Here is a 17897-nt window from a genome sequence, read left to right on the forward strand (position 1 = left end):
AGTTTGGGGTAAAAGGTGTACTTTTTTCGTCCCAAAATGAGCGAATAGTTTTGTCCTATAGCATTCTTGAAATAACAAATTCCTCACAATGATATAAGCGGTGTTTATCACGGTCTGTGGGTGAATTCGGTAGAACAGAATAATCTTTGATGTTGATTCAAACGTAACTAATTTAGTAAAATTATGTTACTTATGATTCAGATGAATAAAATGTACTTAAGTAATAACAAGGTTATTTTAAGCAATATTAGATCTCAATATGATTTGATTTGGTTTTTGTTGCAGTTGCAACTTTCAGCCAAGAGCACCAAGAATAAATTGGTCATTGTTTAAAAAAACAATTTGCTACTAAAACTGGCGGGAACATTTGTCTTGAGATTCAAACCCATGAATGTCTCTAGAAACCCATACATTTTGAGATTCTCAAAGTCAAACTAGTCTTCTTGAATTATTTATACTACAAATAATAACATTCAACGTGCAACGCTATTAAAAACGGAAGATAACTTTTCCCATTCAACTGTAAGTTCTTTTGGATTATTTAATCAAAGGCATTTTTCGTTACTGGGAATTATGATAAATTCTTGCTCTAGTAATCTCTGGACTACCATTCTAACATTGATTACCTTGAAAGTTCCAACTAAATGCAGTTTGTTACTAGTTATAAGAAATATTTAATTCAGTGATATGATAAATAACAAGATTAATTTAATAGCAATTGAAAAGTTAAATTTTTATGGTCAAATTAAATAGTCTATTTGGTATTAGGTTTACTAAATTGTTTGCACACCCCTACAAATATATTGTAAATTTAAGGTCTATTTTTATATCTAGAGTCCATGATGCCAACGATAAAAAGAGGAGCATTCATAGTAATAGAAGGTTGTGATAGAGTGGGAAAATCTACCCAATGCCAGAAATTGATAGAATGGTTTTTGGACCAAGGACAAAAAGTAGAGAAGATGAGTTTTCCAGGTAAGGAATTTGTGTTTTGATTATTTTCAGTCGATAATAAACCCCTTTTGGGAGAAAAGTATGAAAGCTTAGTCAGATCGAGTAACAACAGAGTTCCGCCGATGGAATACAAAATATTTCATGATGGCTTCTTCATAGTGTAGACTTTCAGCGATTGGAAGATTGTAGGCTCAAATCTTAGCACCTAGAAACAATAAACACAAGGAGAGCGCAGCTAGCCTTTAAACACGCTAACGCAGTGTTGTGTACAAATTTCATAGGACATGCCTTTACGCTAAGCGTTTTACGGAAAGGGGGAAGACAATTCCCGAATTTCCATTTCCGACGGCAGCGGTGCTGTGTTTGTTGCTCTTAGCTGGCACTAACAAGTCTGAAATTTGTAATTTTGGTGTTTAAAAATCTTTACTTAATTTTTGTGATAAAAACATTAGGAGTTATAATTATATACATTTAATTTGTTTGTAAAGTTTTAATTTTCAATGTTTTCTGTATAAAAAATATTCTATCACACATGGGTGACTCGAATCGGCTCCAATCCAGTAGGCAAAAGCTTATGCTACACTTTCCTAGGACTTTATATTTAATTTATTTACATGTAATAATGGAATACATAACTCCTTTATTTTGTTTTATTTACCTTGTATCTCCCTCACATTGTATTGTTTTCCTATACATACAAACTGTATATAATATCTCCTCTGTATATGTATAATTTGTATTGACCACTGTCTTAACGTGATGGGTCTTAGACCTCTTGTTAAGCAATAAAAGAACTAAAGAACTTTAATGCGCTATGGGAGCTGTTGAAAGAAGCTCACGGTTTTTCAACTATTTGGTGCTAATCTTATCTTCAGAGCCCTAATTTTGTTGTTTATGGCGAAAGAAAGTCTGTTGGTAGCGATTTTTAGTATGATGGGTATAGGAGCTTTTATTCTTCTCAAGTGATACATCCTGAATGATATGTGTAGTTAATTTTTAGCATATAAAGGTTATAAAAGTTCGTAAAACAAGGCAGAAGAAAAATATTACCTGAATTTTTCCCAAGCTGAATTTCTATAGTTTAGCCTCGTATATCCTGTGTGTAAGATTGAACTTTAAGAAATGGAGTCAGAATAACAGAAATGTGGTTTGAATTTCATCCCAAACTTTTTTAGATCGCACAACTGCTACGGGAACGTTAATCAGCCAGTATTTAGGAGGTAAAACAGAATTGAATGATAAAACTATTCATTTACTCTTCTCAGCTAATAGGTGGGAAGCAGAGTAAGTAAATACTGACTAATTCACATGGTCTTGTTTGCTTTATATTGCGTTTTTCTTTCCATTTAGGTCTAAAATTTTAACAACAATAAAAGAGGGTACAACAGTTGTTTGTGATCGTTACGCATATTCTGGTGTTGCTTATTCTGCTGCAAAAAAAGTTAGTTTAATAAAATTTGTGTACACTTGGAATGTCTAAGGATCGATTGGCACCGTGCTGTGAAAGTGGCTCAAGAAACTGGCGGGGCTTAAACTAAGTTGAATGTAAACGTAACACATTTTTTAAGTTAATTGGCTGGCTACTGCCTCTGAAAAACAACGCTGCAAAAATAAAACGAAGGACACTCACTTAGAAAATGGACTACAGAAACTGAATTTAAGAAACCCCGATCATTTATCACACTGACGAACTAGAAGAATTTTTCATTTTCCTCAGGAAACAGGTCTAGTTTTGTTTAAAATCATGTGTGTAGATGGTATAAAAAAGTAAATAAGTGAAGTTCTATTTGAGGCAAGGCTTAATGTCAACTAGGAGCGTAATCTCCATTGCAAACCATGCCTATTTCTGATAATCAAGGGCCACCATAGTTTTCCTTAGACATTCCAAGAATATATTTATATTAACAACTGCTTAATATGCGATGTGTTTACCCAAATTGATGCCCTGAGATACAGTGTGATTTTCTATAAAAACCATGCATTCATGCACAATTTCATTTATAAATGAATTTTAGCAAAGCTTCCTCATCACTTTTAATTTTTGTATTTATCTAGAATTACTTAAGTACATCATCTTACAAAGAGGCAAAACATAACCTGAGATATGGTGATACATCAATGGGACCAAGATATTAATTAAAAATGTATCCGAAATTTATTCCTTTGCCCTAAGTTAAAGGATTTATTTAATCAAATCATATTACCAAATCAATCAAAATTTTAAACTCTTAAAAACTAGTTTTTTGAGGTATTGCATTTTGAAACGTGGATCACGTACACCAGTTAGTTAAAACCAAGTGTGATACAGCTTTGCCATCAGCAAAGTCCCCAACCCTTAGTTTACATATGCTTATTCTCATTGATCCACCAGTTAAAAAATGCAAGGAATGACGTTGTTAGGTAGCATAACCGTTTTTTAGACATAGTTGCTCCTGACCATGCGATGACCCCCCTTTCAAATGCATAATCTCCCCTCTACTCTCCCCCTTTTTACTTCTCTCCACTCCCCCTTTCTACTTCTGCTATCTTGTCTGGCCTTAGACGAGGAGATCCAGGAATGGAGAGAAGATTCTTTCTATTTAGGCATGGTTGATCTCCTGGGTTTCTTGGGAAAAGTATGGAATCCAGATATTATTAAACATATACTAACAAAATGGCATTGTAAGAAAAGCTGATAACTACAGAGGAAAATATCTGCCTCTCAGTGCGCGTGAAAAATACTTAGTGCTGTATTTCTTTCAAAATTCTGTTGTAAACTGTTAAATAATTGTTTTTAATTTGTGTGGTTGTGCTCCCCTAAGTAGAGCTGCCCTGTTCTAAAAGGGTGCGTAATGTACGCTAACCAAATAAACACAAACATTCATTCGCTCGTAACATTAATTAAAAAAAGGTTTGATTGACATACTTTTGGTAATTATGTAACTTGCCATACATTGGATCTTAGAAACATGTAAATCACGTCACTCTGCTCATAAGCTACCGCCCTTATCAAAGCGACATCGTACTAGGGCCATCTTATCCAGTTGTATATTCATGGTACTGTTTTATTGAACTCCGGAGATTCTTGTTTTATGCCAGAATAAAATTCATAACATCTTTCGTAACGTTGTGAAGTAATATAGTTCTCTATACGCCACATGTTGGTGCATGTCGATAGTCACATTGTGTAGAATATTCGTAATGCCATAATTTTTAGCAGATGCTTATGCTACAACCATTTTGGGTGGGAGAGATTATTATTATCTAACTACTCGTTTTTCATTTAACATCCTTTTGACAAGTTGTGACTCTGTTGTCCAAGTTTGAATAGACCAAATAAAATAAGTCAATAATAGTACGTCCATAAACAGACTTTTCCCTTTTCCCAGAGCATTTACGTGATAATTATAATTCAAAAAGGAGAGTTATCTAAAAATGTCCTGATTCAGATAATACGTCAGACTAGCAACAAGAATAGAATCTACATTTACAAAAAAACTTAATTCAGGTTATTAAATTTACGGATTTTATTTATTCTTAGCTTATGTTCTAATCCGGTTCCGTTCACATTTAAAACTAGTTTCCCCTTAAACAAAAGTATATTTTTATAATATCTCCTATTATACTTATATAACGTAGCTGAAAGCTATGACGACGTAGCAGGCTAATAAATCTATCGCTAGCCCGCCTTAAAATACTACTTTCTCTAAAAATGTAACCTACTATTGATAAGTAAGTATGAAGAAGAGTTTAAACCGTGTTTTAAACCTTTTTTTTAGATTATATTAAAAACAGTTTAAAACAACGAATTGTGTTTTAAACAAAAAAAGTGTTTTTCTTCTTTTTGAAAAAAAAACAAGGATTTTGTCTACCCAGTATTAAATTATTGAATGGCCAAACTGGTGTTTGAAAAATCTCAGAATGTGATTGGCTGTATCTGCTATCCAAAGGAAGATGAGGGGCTAGTAAATTTTCCCCAGATTTTTCACACACCTGTGTAGCCCTTTAATAAGATTGATTTGAGAATTAAGGATTATTTTCAGAATTATCTTAGCCATCTTTTTTTTGTATACTGAGATAATCTCTACTTTTCCTTAGGATCTTGACTTGTATTGGTGTAAACAACCTGATGTTGGTCTTCCCAAACCAGACCTGGTTCTGTTTTTAGATATACCCCCAAATGTACAAGAATCTCGAAATGGCTTTGGGGGAGAAATATATGAAAAAGTCCAGTTTCAGCAACTCGTCAGAAATCAATATTTAAAATTAAGGGAAGACAACTGGCAGATGGTAGATGCTTCAAAATCAATTGAAGAGGTTCATTCTGAGCTCATTAAAAGTGTGGAAAAGTCAACAAAATCATATATGGAGGAAGTTGAAAGACTTTGGACTAAAATACTATGATTTTTTACCAATTATTTGGATCCTTTAAAAACTTTTATTTGCATTTTTAAACGTTCTTAACTATTGAAACGCTCATTCTAGTTTTGGTTTTTGTTTTAGAGAACAAAATGAATGTCCTTTAAAGAATTAATGACACATTCCTATCACTCATCATGCTTTTTTATGTAAAACATTATTTAGTGTATTTAAATAAACCAGCAACTTGGTACTCAGTTGTGCATTCATTTCATATTTTATGTACTCAACACCTTATGCTTATGACTATATTAAAGTCTATTTGCATCATCTCCTATTTCCCACAAAGCCTTCGCTTAGAGAGTCTCTATTTCGCATGCGTGCGCTTAGAATGTATTGTGACGTCAACGTTGATATGATAAATATAGATTCTCTGGCGCTGGATTCAGCCTTGGTTTTAGGCGCGTTTGCTTAGTGTGTATATGATTATTATTTTATTTTATATTTTAATATGGTTTACTGTTGGGCAGTTTCCTGCACGTCTTCTAGTGCTTCACCAAGTTTTAATTTCTTTATTTCCTTGAAAAACCAAAATCTTTTGAGACAATGGTTAGCCAAGATCAAACTGAAAAAATTTACACTGGGAATACATTAGCTCATTTGTAATTTGATAGTCTTAATTGAGTGGAAATGATGCATTTAATCGTAATGAAAAACGAAACGCTGTTCCAACAACTTTGAATTTTAATTTTGCTGAATCGGAAGATCCAAGACGAGGAGACGCTGATAATTGGTGAAGATAACAGGTAGGTTCTATGTTTACTATTAATATTAGGAGATAAATCAGGTGGTTTTGATTTGTAATTAATTTTTTCACAGATTGTAAACAATTTGAATAATTAGTCCAAATCTGGGGATGAAGCTAGGGCTGAAGAAGGAATGGTGTCTAGGTACTTTAAAAGCTTCCCATGATAAGGAATACGCTTACCTAAATTTAAAAAAGGGGCTTGTGTAGTTACGATGTTCGAAGTTTTAATGAGTTTTATTGATTGACTTTATGGTAAAATGTGGACCTCCATTCCAAAATTTAGTCGTGTGCCTTGTATAATAATAATCAGCTAGGATAATACCCAAGGCAGCATCATAGGCCCAAGTCAGCTAGCAACTTTTAATTCCTTTATCAATTCAGGTGGCCAGGTTACAATGCAAAGAGGACTGGTGGCGAGCACTTCATTTCATGGCTGCCAACAGTTCCCTGCACTAACTATTACCTTTAAACTCAAGTTAATGGAAATGGGGAAGTCCTTTTTTAGCTGACATTCCTCAGATATTTTAGTGGAAGATTATTTGTTCCAAGAAAATTCCGCTAAACAATTCACTTTGTAAACTTAGGGAATACTCTTTATTATAGCGTATCCAAGAGCAGTTTTGACTTAGTGTGAAATGGGTATATGAAATTAAGTAGCTGCCTACCAACAATAACTATCCCCAATTATGTAAGTCTTAGTAACACGATATTAAATAAATTTTTGTGTAATTATACTTTTGAAATGCCTAATGCAATAAACAAAATTTAAATAGGACTTTGTTTTAGAAGTAGGTACTAGAAAAATGTTAATACTCATACTTTGCCCTATACTAAATATGGTGTTTAAAAATACTTAGCATATAGGCTATCTCTTTGGAATTGAGAGCTGGCAATACTCATAAGAAAGAAGAGAAATATGCTGATTTCGGGAAAAATCTATAACAAACTTTCCGACAATTAGTTTGTTAATTTCCTCTTTTCTAAGAAAAACTCATATATTACCCTCTGTTAAAATTTTGATGGAAAGGGATCCTAAATGATAAATATGATGATAATTGCGGTAAAATTTCATTAGAAAAAATTGTTCCTCATTTGGGGGATAACTAATTTGATCCTCTTTTAAAGCCAATTTTTTTTTCCGTCTGATTGAGCTCTAAAAGTTCCCAAATGTTATAATTTAGTCGTATGCTATAAATAGAAATACCCGTGGTAGGGTGTACATTTGTATTATTTGGTACATATTCAACGCTTTATTTTAAATAAAGCTTATGCTGTCACCCAAATTCAAACAACTGTAAAGGCCAATATAAACATAACCATAAGTTTATAACTTAATAACTCTCTAGTTAGACTTTGCCATAAGATTTTTTATCCAACAAGATAAGTCAAGTGTCACCCAAAATGAACCATTAGCTTGCTTGTCGGTCTATTTGGGTAGTTAAATGAAAACACAAAAATAAACTTTTTGTTATACAATAAGTAGTCGGTACATGGTAAATTTACAGACCAGAATAATACTAGACAATACTTTACACTAGTCTTTTGGAAATTTTACTTAAAAGAATAATCTTTAAAAATGTTCCTAGGTGTAGTTTAATTTGAATAACAGTTGAAGTTGCTTAGTGACTATCATTTCTTTTGGCCCCTTTTAAAAGCAGGCTGTCACAGCATTAAGCTCACTGCTAACTATCTACTTACATTGTAAGTCAAAATTGCTGAATAATAAATAAATTGGCTTATGTCAAAGTCTAACTTGTAACGAGTTAGTAAGTTATAAACTTAGGACATCTTTTATTTTAAAATCATGTGTTTATATTACATTTTGTAAGTAGAATTTATTTTTAAAATCTTTCATTGATGATGATGATGAAATGCTAAAATTCTGCCAGCAGTTCCTACAAAGAAAGAAATTGGACATTGTATATAGTTGAAACTAATTTAAATGATTGGTATGAAATGCAATAAAATACATATATACATCTGCCACAGGCCAAAAATTTACAATTAATGTGCCATATGTTATCCAAACAGTTTATAATAGGAGCACATTGTTAGAAAATAAGCCAAATTTATTCCATTTATGATAAGTGTCTGAAATATTTTATGGATTTTGTTGGATATGAATTAAACTGAAGTTTATATAATACAATGAATATAAAATTATTGTAATTATTCTAAAACCTTGATACTCTAAACACACGAAACGTAACTTACATCATCTGTGTCTTCATGAATTGTATCATCTCTTGAATTATATAACTTATTTCTAGTTGATAGTGGTACATTTATTGGTTGTAGATGAATAGAAGGAGATGGAGGTGTTAAAGTCTGTGACTGGACAGATATAGTGGCTGGTGAATCCTAAATAAAAAATTATGATTGGAATTATGATTCAAGATATGATCAGTGGCGTAGCTAGCATGGGTCACAACGGGGCCGATGTCATGGTACTAGTCTCTAGTTTTGGTAAGTTTTTATTTTTTCAAGGTCGGGTGTCACCCCAAATCACGCCCAAACCCGGGCAGACCGCCCCCACTGCCCCCCTAGCTACGCCCCTGGATGTGATAAAATATTGCATATTCCCTTTTATTACTTATTTTCTTAAAATGGTTTTAAGAAAATTTAAGTTTCTTAGGCCCTATTCAGACAAGGCTGATAATAATAATAATAATAATAATAGATTTATTCATTGGATCATCATATAAGTTTACAACTTCTTTACATAAGAGTCCAGTTACACATTAATTAAATTATATTAAAATTAAGAAGAAGGAGAAATTTCCAACAAGCGTCACTAAAATCACCATAATGACGAATTAATATTAGTAAAATAATGGGTGGTGATTAGGTTTTTGAAGAGATTAATGCTCTCAACGTTTTTTAAGAGATTTGGAAGTTTGTTCCAATTTTGGGAGCCTACTATTTTAACACTTTTAGAAGTTTTTGTCCGAAATGTTTGAGAATTTTTTCTATATAGAAGTTATCATTAGCTCCTCTTGTATTAATATTATGGGGAGGGGGGAGGAATCTATCTAAGATATATCGTGGGACTTGATTCTTTTTAATTTTATACATAAAATTTAAGAGATTATGCCAATAGGTAAAATCAATAGAATTAATACGAGCAATATGTTTAGCTTCAGTTAATGACGAAAATTTTGGGAATCCGGCAATTAATTTCATAGCGCTGTTTAGGACTTTCTGAAGATTAGCAAGATCAGATTTAGTCGCCGACGCTTAGAAAATTATGCCATAGTCGATGATTGGTTTAATAAAAGTATTAAAAATTAGTCTAAGAGAGTCGATCGAGATATGGCTTTGGAGCGGTTTCATAAGCCAAAGTCTACTCTTGACTTTGCTGATGATATACTGTATATGTGGGTGCCAATCTAAAGATTCTTCAAAGTGAAGTCCAAGGTATTTAAAGGTTTTAGTCCTGACGATGGCACCATTACAGATGGAGGTTATAGCACTAGCAGCAGCAGCCTTTTCTCGATTAGGGGAGAAGAGCATCATTTCTGTTTTTTCTTTGTTAAGGCATAAGCCTTTATTAGTCAAGGCTTGTTCAAGTGCGAATAGATCTCTTTCGGCATTAGAAATCAATGTAGTTAAGTCTGTACTGGCCGATGAGATGGCATTGTCATCTGCGTATTCATTAGCTACAGAGAACATGAGGCTCTTATGTAAATCCATAGAGTATACATTAAACAAGAGCGGACCCAGGACACTGCCCTGGGGCACCCCATGTTTAACTTGACGCATTGTTGAAATATGATTATTGTGGGAGACGACCTGATGACGATCCGTAAGATATGACTGGAGCCATTTATGGACAGTGCCATCAACTCCAACCATCCTAAGGGATTGTAATAATGGTTCGTGCTGTACAGTATCGAACGCTTTTGAGAGGTCGATGAAGATAACTAGTACATATAGTCCGTTTTCTAGCTGCTGAATGATAGTTTCAAGTAAATTAAATATTGAGGTCTGAGTCGAGTGACCAGGTCGAAAGCCACACTGATTCCAATATAAGGCCCTATTATCTTCAAGGTATGAGCTTATATTTTTATTGGCCAGTTTTTCACAGCATATGGAGGCAGCGTCCAAGACTGAGAGAGGACGATAGCTAGCCGGGTCAGCTTTGTCTCCTTTTTTAAAAGCCGGGATAACCTTTGCAGTCTTCCAGGCATCAGGGAAGATGCCTGTTGAGAATGACATATTGATGAGGTTTGCAATAAATTTGGAAATAATAGCAGCGAGGTTTCTTAGGATGACCGGGTGTAACGCACTAATTTATGACGAACGATTTATGGGATCAACAATATGCTTTATTGCTTTCAATTACCCCTTGGGATTGAGAGCCCCAAACTAACAAACCACATCAACCGCCGGTCTAGACCCCCTTCTCCCCTACTCTTACTCTGTCTGGGGTTTATAAAGGGATAAGAGCTCTTATCAGCTGGCGATATGCCAGCTCCTATGGCTGGCGCCACCTTGCGGCCCTTACATTCTCCCCCGTTTTTTTTTTGTTGTTAGTTTCGGTCTCTCTTTTTCCCACATATGTACAATTATTTAATATACGATTTGATATCTATTTTTGTTACTATTTAATACAAATTTTTATACTAAGCTATTAGTTGGTTAATTTTTTATACACTTGTTATTCTACACTATAAAATTTTTAAACACTTAATTAATTTGAATTAATGATATATGCTTTTGGTATATGCGCGTCAAAGTTAAATTTTTCTTATTCCCGAGCTACTAGTCCGTTATACTATTAACAAAGTTAGAATCTGTACTTGTACGGCCTAGGGAGTGCACTTCGTCTTTGCTCGTTCAACCCGTGGACTCGTCTTTGCTCGTTGGTACGCAATACCCTCCGTTGTGTGTGGCATTGCCTCACCAGATGTCCTCTTTTGCCGCATCTATAGCAGTGTTGTCGTCGTTGTGACAGATCATTGTTTGTAGTGGTTTGTTGGCCGTCTCGGAGGATGATCTGCCTGCTTGTAGATTGTTTAGGAACAGAAGGCGCAAAGGAAACCGTGCGCTGCTCCACTGTAGTCGAACATCCTGATGACACGAACTTCACAGTCGGTTCGCTCTTTTTTGGTGGAGTGTCTGGTAGTGAAGAAAAGGAATAAGGTCCTCTGGGCAATGGTTCCTCTTCTGGGAGTCCCATCAGTCTGTATTCCGTAGCTGGATCTATAAGTATGTTATCCTGTTGGATGGAGGTTACCCCTACATGAACGTCTAAAGCTTTTTCCTCGCCAAACCGCATTGGGATTACTATGGTGCAAACTACTCCTTCTACTCCGTATCGGTGTTGAAATTTATCTTCATCAGCGTGCGTAATGTCACCTTGGTAATTCAGCATACGGATAATGTGCTTTGGAATCACTGGAAATGGCAGATTACCTCTGACGATTGCCCTTACTGGCAACTCATCTTCACCTAGGAACAAGACATAGGATTTCTCCATTCTATAATAGAAAGATGTTTTATTATTATCTATAATATCTATAAACACTCGGGTCAGAATATCATCATTAACAACCCTTAGGACAATCAATATATAGATCGGCCCCTTTATTTTGCATTTCGGACGATTTCTTGGGTGGTAGGTGCTCCAGGAAGTGGAGTGGGTTTAAATAAAAACATACTGGTATCCAACCCATTGGTAGCATCTCCCAAATACCTCCATTTCCGTTCTAATTCTTTTAGAGATCGTATTTGTTGTACGGTAGGTATAGGTGTATAGTAGTATACATCACCTACTCGGCCCAGTTTTGGGGATTTTCGATAGACTAGTTCTCGGACCCAACCTTTCAATAAAGGCGTGAGGTATGTGGGATCAGACGATGTTTCGTTCACCACATTGGACACGTTATTTATGGTTTCGGTCTGTTGTTCTTGTTCTGCTAATACTGATTCTGGTTCTATAAGACTAAATTCTAGCATTTCTGCTTCTTGATCACCCTCCTCTTGGGGTATTGAGTCCGTCTCGGTCGTATTTGAATCGTCTTCGTCCATCTCTGTTGTAGGTAAAGTGACATCAATTACGTCAGGAAAGTCGCCATTAGAATCCTGTCTGATATAAAATTTTAGTTCATTAATGTGCCATTTGCCTTTATATTGTCCAGTTTGCCAATCTTGTATCTCATATGTTAACGGGCCATGCTTCCTTACTATTTTATACGGGCCCTCCCATTTTGGTAACAATTTTGCCATCACACCTGCCTCTTTATTGGAGAGTTTGTGGGACCTTTTCCATACCAATTGGCCAACCTCTAGTTCAGAGTTCGTATATTGCTTATCGTAGTACAACTTTTGTTTTGCTTGTGCTATGACTGCATACTTGCGTGCACTATCTAAGGCGTTATGTAGCTCGCTTAACGTATTTTGTTCATACTCCCTTAAGGTGGCTGGATCTATTTCATCTGCTGCTTTATGCTGGTTCTCATCATCCCACGGTAGAGTAACATTTCTACCATAAGTTAGATAAAATGGGGACGTTTTAATCGTAGAGTGGTATACTGAGTTTATTGCTAATTGGTGCAAATCCAGGCCCAAGTCCCATTTGTTATGAGAGTTACCTACGTATATACTTATTTGTTCACCCAGTACTCTGTTGACCCGTTCACTTAGGTTTGTTTGAGGGTGATATGGGGTGGTGAGTCCAGGTTTTACCTTCAATAGCTGGCACGTTTCGTTCCATACAGCTGACGTAAACTGCGTCCCATTGTCGGAAAGGATGCGTTCGGGACAGCCATGACGTGATATATATTTTAGGAACACATTTGCGACTGTAAAGGCAGTTATGTTTTTAATTGCAAATAACTCGACATACTTAGTGAAGTAATCGACTATTACTACGATGTATCGATTATTTCGAGCGGTTGTTGGTAGTGGACCCATCATATCAATCCCAACCAATTGATTTGGACCATCGGTAGTGGTATTGGACATCATTTTACCTGCTGGTTTATGGTTTGTTGCTTTGTATTGTTGACAGGTGACACATTTACGTACTCTTTCCGCTATCAGTTTTCTCAGTCCTGGGTAGTAATACTTGGTGGTGATTCTTTTCTCTGTTGCAGTATATCCTCTGTGGCCAGAAACAGGATGATCATGATACATCTCGAACATCTTATTATGTAGGCCATGGGGTATTACTATCTTCCTTGGTTTCGATGGTGTGGCCTTTCTACACAGAATATTATTACATATTTCATATAAATCATGTTTTTTACCTTTCCGGAGATCAACCATAATGTCTTCCCATTGTTTGTCTCCCTCTTGTTCTTTCATGATGTCTTGCTTTGTAATGGGTTCCAACATCTGACTTCCTGCGGCTAAATAGATAGTCATTAGAGTCTTTGATGATATTATTTTGCCTTTATCAAATTCCGTTACAGAGCGGGACAGTGCATCAGCGACTCTATTCGCCTTCCCCGGAATATAGACAACATCAAAAGTATATTCTTGCAACAAAATAGCCCATCGTAATAGTTTACTCTTAGGGTTCTTTAAATTAAATAACCACTTCAAAGCCTTGTGGTCGGTAACTACTGTAAAGTGTTGACCATGTAAATGATGTCGAAATTGCTCTATGGCATAAACAATAGCTAAGCATTCTTTTTCGGGTGTGCTATATCGTACCTCAGGTCCTCTGAAAATCCGGCTGGCGTAAGATAACGGTACTTCTATTCCATTTTGGATTTGCGACAACATGGCTCCAATTGCGTATTGGCTTGCATCTGTAGTTACAATATAGGGCAGGTCTGGATCTGGTACATGCAGCATTACAGCCTTTGCAATCTGTTCTTTCAGTGAGTTGAAGGTCGCTTGCTCTACCTTCGTCCATCTCCATTGAACATTCTTGCGTTTTAGAAACTGTAACGGTGCTATTAAATCAGCAAAGTTTGGGATAAAGCGGGTATGATAAGTTACCATTCCTAAAAAAGTAGCAAGTTCCGAGGTGTTAGTTGGAATTACATACTCTCGGATCGCTTTGACTTTAGACGGATCTATACATATCCCTTCGGTACTGACTTGATGTCCCAATATTGACACTTTATTGCAGGCAAACGAACATTTGGACAGCTTGAGCGTTAGGCCGGCTTTTTGTAGTTGTGACAAAACCCATCTCAGAGCCTTTAGGTGTTCGGCCCAGGTTTGACTAGCTATGATGATATCGTCCAAGTACCAGGCGACTCCCAATCTATTTCCATGTTTTAGGACTCTGTCCATCAATCTTTGGAAGGTTGCTGGACTCGTCTTGAGACCAAAGGGCATGTACTTGAATTCATATTTACCACTTTCCGTCACAAACGCTGTATACTTTTCGCTTCCTTTTTCCATTGGCACCTCCCAAAAACCTGCTCTTAAATCGAGTTTGCTTAGATATTTAGGTTGTTTTATTGAATCAAGAATACCATTTATTCGTGGAAAACCATATGGATCGTCTTCTATGCATTCATTCAGTTCTTTATAATTCGCACAGAATCGCAACCCTCCATCTTTCTTACCAACTATATGCGCTCTACTAGCATATGGTGATGTCGAGGGTACTATTATCCCATCTCGTAGCATTTGGTCTACTTCACCTTCCACAATGGCTCGTTCTTTTCTCGTTAGCTGGCGTGGTTTTTGGTTTACGACCTTAGTACCAGGTTTGATAGTGATCTTATGATAGATCCAATCGGTACTGCCTTTCTTGTCAGTTACCACTGCTGGGAATTCTTTTAGTAATTGTGTTAACTCACCACGTTGTTGTTCTGTTGTATTATCTATATTGATTACTGATTTCACTTCAGCCATGACCTTTTCCGAGACAGAGCGCTCTTTTGCGCTGTCCTCTGTTGTCATTGGATACAACGTAACTGAATGCTTGTCCCACTTAAAGGTATTCTCTTTGAAGTCTATCTTTGCTCCAAGGCTTGTGAAATAGTCTGTCCCGAGCAGGATTGGACATGGTAGAGATCCAACAACGTTAAAAAGTACTACTCCCGTATGGATTCCGTCAAGATTGGTTGATAGCTCTATTTGGCCAAAAATTGGTAAAGTCTCGCCACTAGCTTGAAAACATATATCATTAGTTTTAATCAATTCACTGTCTAGTGATATCGTTTTTAAATATTTAAGGGTCACAAAACTTGCTTCAGCACCTGTGTCTACACAGGCCAACTGTTTTTTGGTATTGTTTAAAGTAATATAAATACCGAATGATTGTAGAAGTTGCATCGTCATTATGGCAGGTTCGTTTGTGGTGGATTGATGCCCTGCACCTTTCAATCCCCTTACTCGTTTCCCGTTTCACCAGACTCTCCTGTTGTCGGGACAGGTTTTTTTTGTCGATAAGTATTTCTGCCTCCTCTAGATGCTGGGGGACGGTAGACCCTTGGTCCCGATATTGACTGGCAAAGACTCTGCGGGTGACCTGTTTTTCCACAATTCAAACATGGTTGATTATATATAGTTTTTTCTATTTCTGTTGCGACGTTCGTTGAGATATCTTTCGGACCAAATAACTGTTCCATCTTTATCAACATTTGTCTCAGATCTCCTATATTGTCACTTTGAAATGTAACCAAGTGATGTGCATAGATAGGCAAGACATTTCGTTTTAATACTTCCACTAATCGCTGTTTCGTCATTGGTTGTAACAGCGACAAATTCTTACGTTCTATTTTATATATAAATTGTGTTACCGGTTCATCGAGTTGTTGCTGGGTCCAATCGATTTCCATTCGAATTTGATCCTCTCGACCACTGTTCATAAACCTCTTTGTGAACTCTCTTTCAAACTGTGGCCATGTCCATGTAGAGGGATCATGTTCTAGTTCAAATTCCTCGTACCATACTCTCGCCTCACCAAGGAATATACTTCTGGACATGGCTGCTATTCCTTCGAGGCTCAATTGTTTAATATTAGCAAATGTATATAACTCTTTCATAAACGTTCTTGGATTTTCATTAACCCCCGAAAAAGTCGGTACTGGTATTTTGATAGAACTTACATTCGCACCAGCTGTAGTACTTAGTCCCTGGCTTTGTTGGAACGGGTTTACTCCTGCCGTACTTCCACTGTGTCCGCTTCCTGAGGATAATCTCGTCCCTGGCTGGATAGTTGAACCCAAAGATAATCTATTTGGTGACGGTACATACCCTTGAACACCAGTACCATGAAAATGTACATGTCGTGGTGATAGATTCTGTGTAGATGACCCTATTGATTGTTGGAATGTTGCAGGCAATGGTGGAGCGCTTGGACCTGTATTACCTATCATGGGAGCTATCCCTGTTGGTAATCCCGGACTACCTCGAACTGGCGTTCCTTGTGGTGTTTGGTTTCCATTTTGCCCAGTTGCCTGTCTGAACATCATCAAGGCTTCACGGTGTCGTCGCTCGGCTGAGGCCACTGTTAGACTGGTGCGTTGCTGTGGTGTGGATGGAGTGGGATTGTGACTAGACGAAATATTAGTATTAGGTCTTGGTCTTCTTGTCCATTGGTACGAGCCATCTAGGAAATTGTCGGCCCCTACTACCAAACCTTCTATGAGTCGACTTCCACTCCTAATTATTCTAAATATGCTTACCAATAGCAGGCATAAAACCTTTGGCCATAACGATAGCATTTTGTACAAAATATACCAAAGTCTTGAAGTTGGAAACGCATAACTTGCGATCCATGTTAAGAACCATATAAGCACATAACCAGTAAGTAACATTACCTCAGACCACATTGTTGTATGGGTTCAAAAGTAGTCTCAAATATCAGAACAAAAAAAGGACAAATTTTCTTAGGCCTTGGCTTTTGTTTGCGCATCCATTATGATGCTTCTATTTTACGCTTTCGGATTATTTCTTTTATCCTTTACGTAATTACCAAGCTATTTTGTCATTTGTTTTGTTAATATTTGATTATTCAACGAACCTTTCGTTTCGGAGTCGGGGTTTTTTCTTCTTCCTGTGGCCGATGTTTCTCAGCGTGTTCGTTGGCACGTTGGCGGGATTAAAATGAAACTTGTTCTCCCGTGTTGCCAGATTCCGCTTTGTCAGTTTCCCGTCTTCGTTCTCGTACTCTTTGTAACTAATTTCCCAATTCAATTCCCCCCATGGGCCACCAAATGTAACGCACTAATTTATGACGAACGATTTATGGGATCAACAATATGCTTTATTGCTTTCAATTACCCCTTGGGATTGAGAGCCCCAAACTAACAAACCACATCAACCGCCGGTCTAGACCCCCTTCTCCCCTACTCTTACTCTGTCTGGGGTTTATAAAGGGATAAGAGCTCTTATCAGCTGGCGATATGCCAGCTCCTATGGCTGGCGCCACCTTGCGGCCCTTACAGGGGGAATGTTGTCTAGGCCACTGGCCTTATTGTGTTTTATGGACTTCAGGACTCTGAAGACCTGATCCTCCGCCACGATGTCAAAGTTAGTTAACTTCTTAGTTATAGTATAAGGTGGTAGATTATTGCTTGCATGTGAGGTTGATATCTGGGTTTTATCGATCAATTTTTCAGCGACATCTACAAAATACGCATTAAGGTAGTCCACTACGCCCTGAGGATCCTCAATAGAATCATCATTTTGTTTAATCTTGGCAATAACTTGTTTTTTATGACTACCTTTAAGAACGGGAGTTATCGCCTTCCAAAAATGGCATGGTTTTTGATCTTTAGTGAGATTTTCTTTGAAGTAATTAGATTTAGTATTCCGTATTAAGGTGACAACTTTATTTAACTCTACATTTAATAAACCAAAGATTAAGGGGTCCATCACA

At 36.6% G+C, this 17897-nt stretch overlaps 3 protein-coding genes across 5 annotated transcripts in view; 1 reads left to right on the forward strand and 2 right to left on the reverse strand.

Annotated features, from left to right (window-relative positions):
• The first annotated feature begins 321 nt into the window (after positions 1 to 321).
• Positions 322 to 5545, forward strand: LOC149967141 (thymidylate kinase). 2 transcript variants are annotated; one of them, XM_090172483.1, is made up of 5 exons: positions 322 to 522; positions 835 to 975; positions 2130 to 2238; positions 2305 to 2395; positions 5032 to 5545. In XM_090172483.1, exons 2-5 carry the CDS (start codon positions 840 to 842, stop codon positions 5335 to 5337), a joined length of 642 nt encoding a protein of 213 aa, XP_090028609.1. In that variant the 5' UTR covers positions 322 to 522; positions 835 to 839; the 3' UTR covers positions 5338 to 5545. The 2 variants fall into 2 exon arrangements, with proteins under 2 accessions (XP_090028609.1, XP_090028617.1); XM_090172491.1 differs by having other exon boundaries at positions 2130 to 2226.
• Positions 5546 to 7406: 1861 nt separating this feature from the next.
• Positions 7407 to 17897, reverse strand: part of LOC149967142 (sortilin-like) — a 42332-nt gene continuing 31841 nt past the window's right edge. For both annotated transcript variants that reach the window (XM_090154372.1, XM_090154381.1), the window contains 2 exons: positions 8315 to 8461; positions 7407 to 7995 (listed from right to left, as the gene is read on the reverse strand). In XM_090154372.1, the coding sequence (XP_090010498.1) occupies positions 7975 to 7995; positions 8315 to 8461 (168 nt within the window). In that variant the 3' untranslated portion in view covers positions 7407 to 7974. The remainder of the gene's footprint in view (positions 7996 to 8314; positions 8462 to 17897) is intronic.
• Positions 10385 to 17219, reverse strand: LOC149967143 (uncharacterized). Its single transcript, XM_090154393.1, has 2 exons — positions 17040 to 17219; positions 10385 to 11583 (listed from the first exon to the last, which is right to left on the reverse strand). Exon 2 carries the CDS (start codon positions 11580 to 11582, stop codon positions 10890 to 10892), a length of 693 nt encoding a protein of 230 aa, XP_090010519.1. The 5' UTR covers position 11583; positions 17040 to 17219; the 3' UTR covers positions 10385 to 10889.

Source organism: Leiobunum rupestre, chromosome 1 (assembly GCF_980474605.1).
Source record: "Leiobunum rupestre chromosome 1, qqLeiRupe1.1.hap1, whole genome shotgun sequence".
NCBI classification, from domain to species: Eukaryota; Metazoa; Arthropoda; class Arachnida; order Opiliones; family Sclerosomatidae; genus Leiobunum; species Leiobunum rupestre.

Excerpts from the sequence above, each read along its gene's own strand:
- LOC149967141 (XM_090172483.1), top strand. The coding sequence starts at position 840 with ATGATGCCAACGATAAAAAGAGGAGCATTCATAGTAATAGAAGGTTGT. Across the intron at positions 976-2,129 it reads AGAGAAGATGAGTTTTCCAG|ATCGCACAACTGCTACGGGA; the intron begins GTAAGGAATTTG and ends AAACTTTTTTAG. Across the intron at positions 2,239-2,304 it reads GCTAATAGGTGGGAAGCAGA|GTCTAAAATTTTAACAACAA; the intron begins GTAAGTAAATAC and ends CTTTCCATTTAG.
- LOC149967143 (XM_090154393.1), bottom strand. The coding sequence starts at position 11,582 with ATGGAGAAATCCTATGTCTTGTTCCTAGGTGAAGATGAGTTGCCAGTA.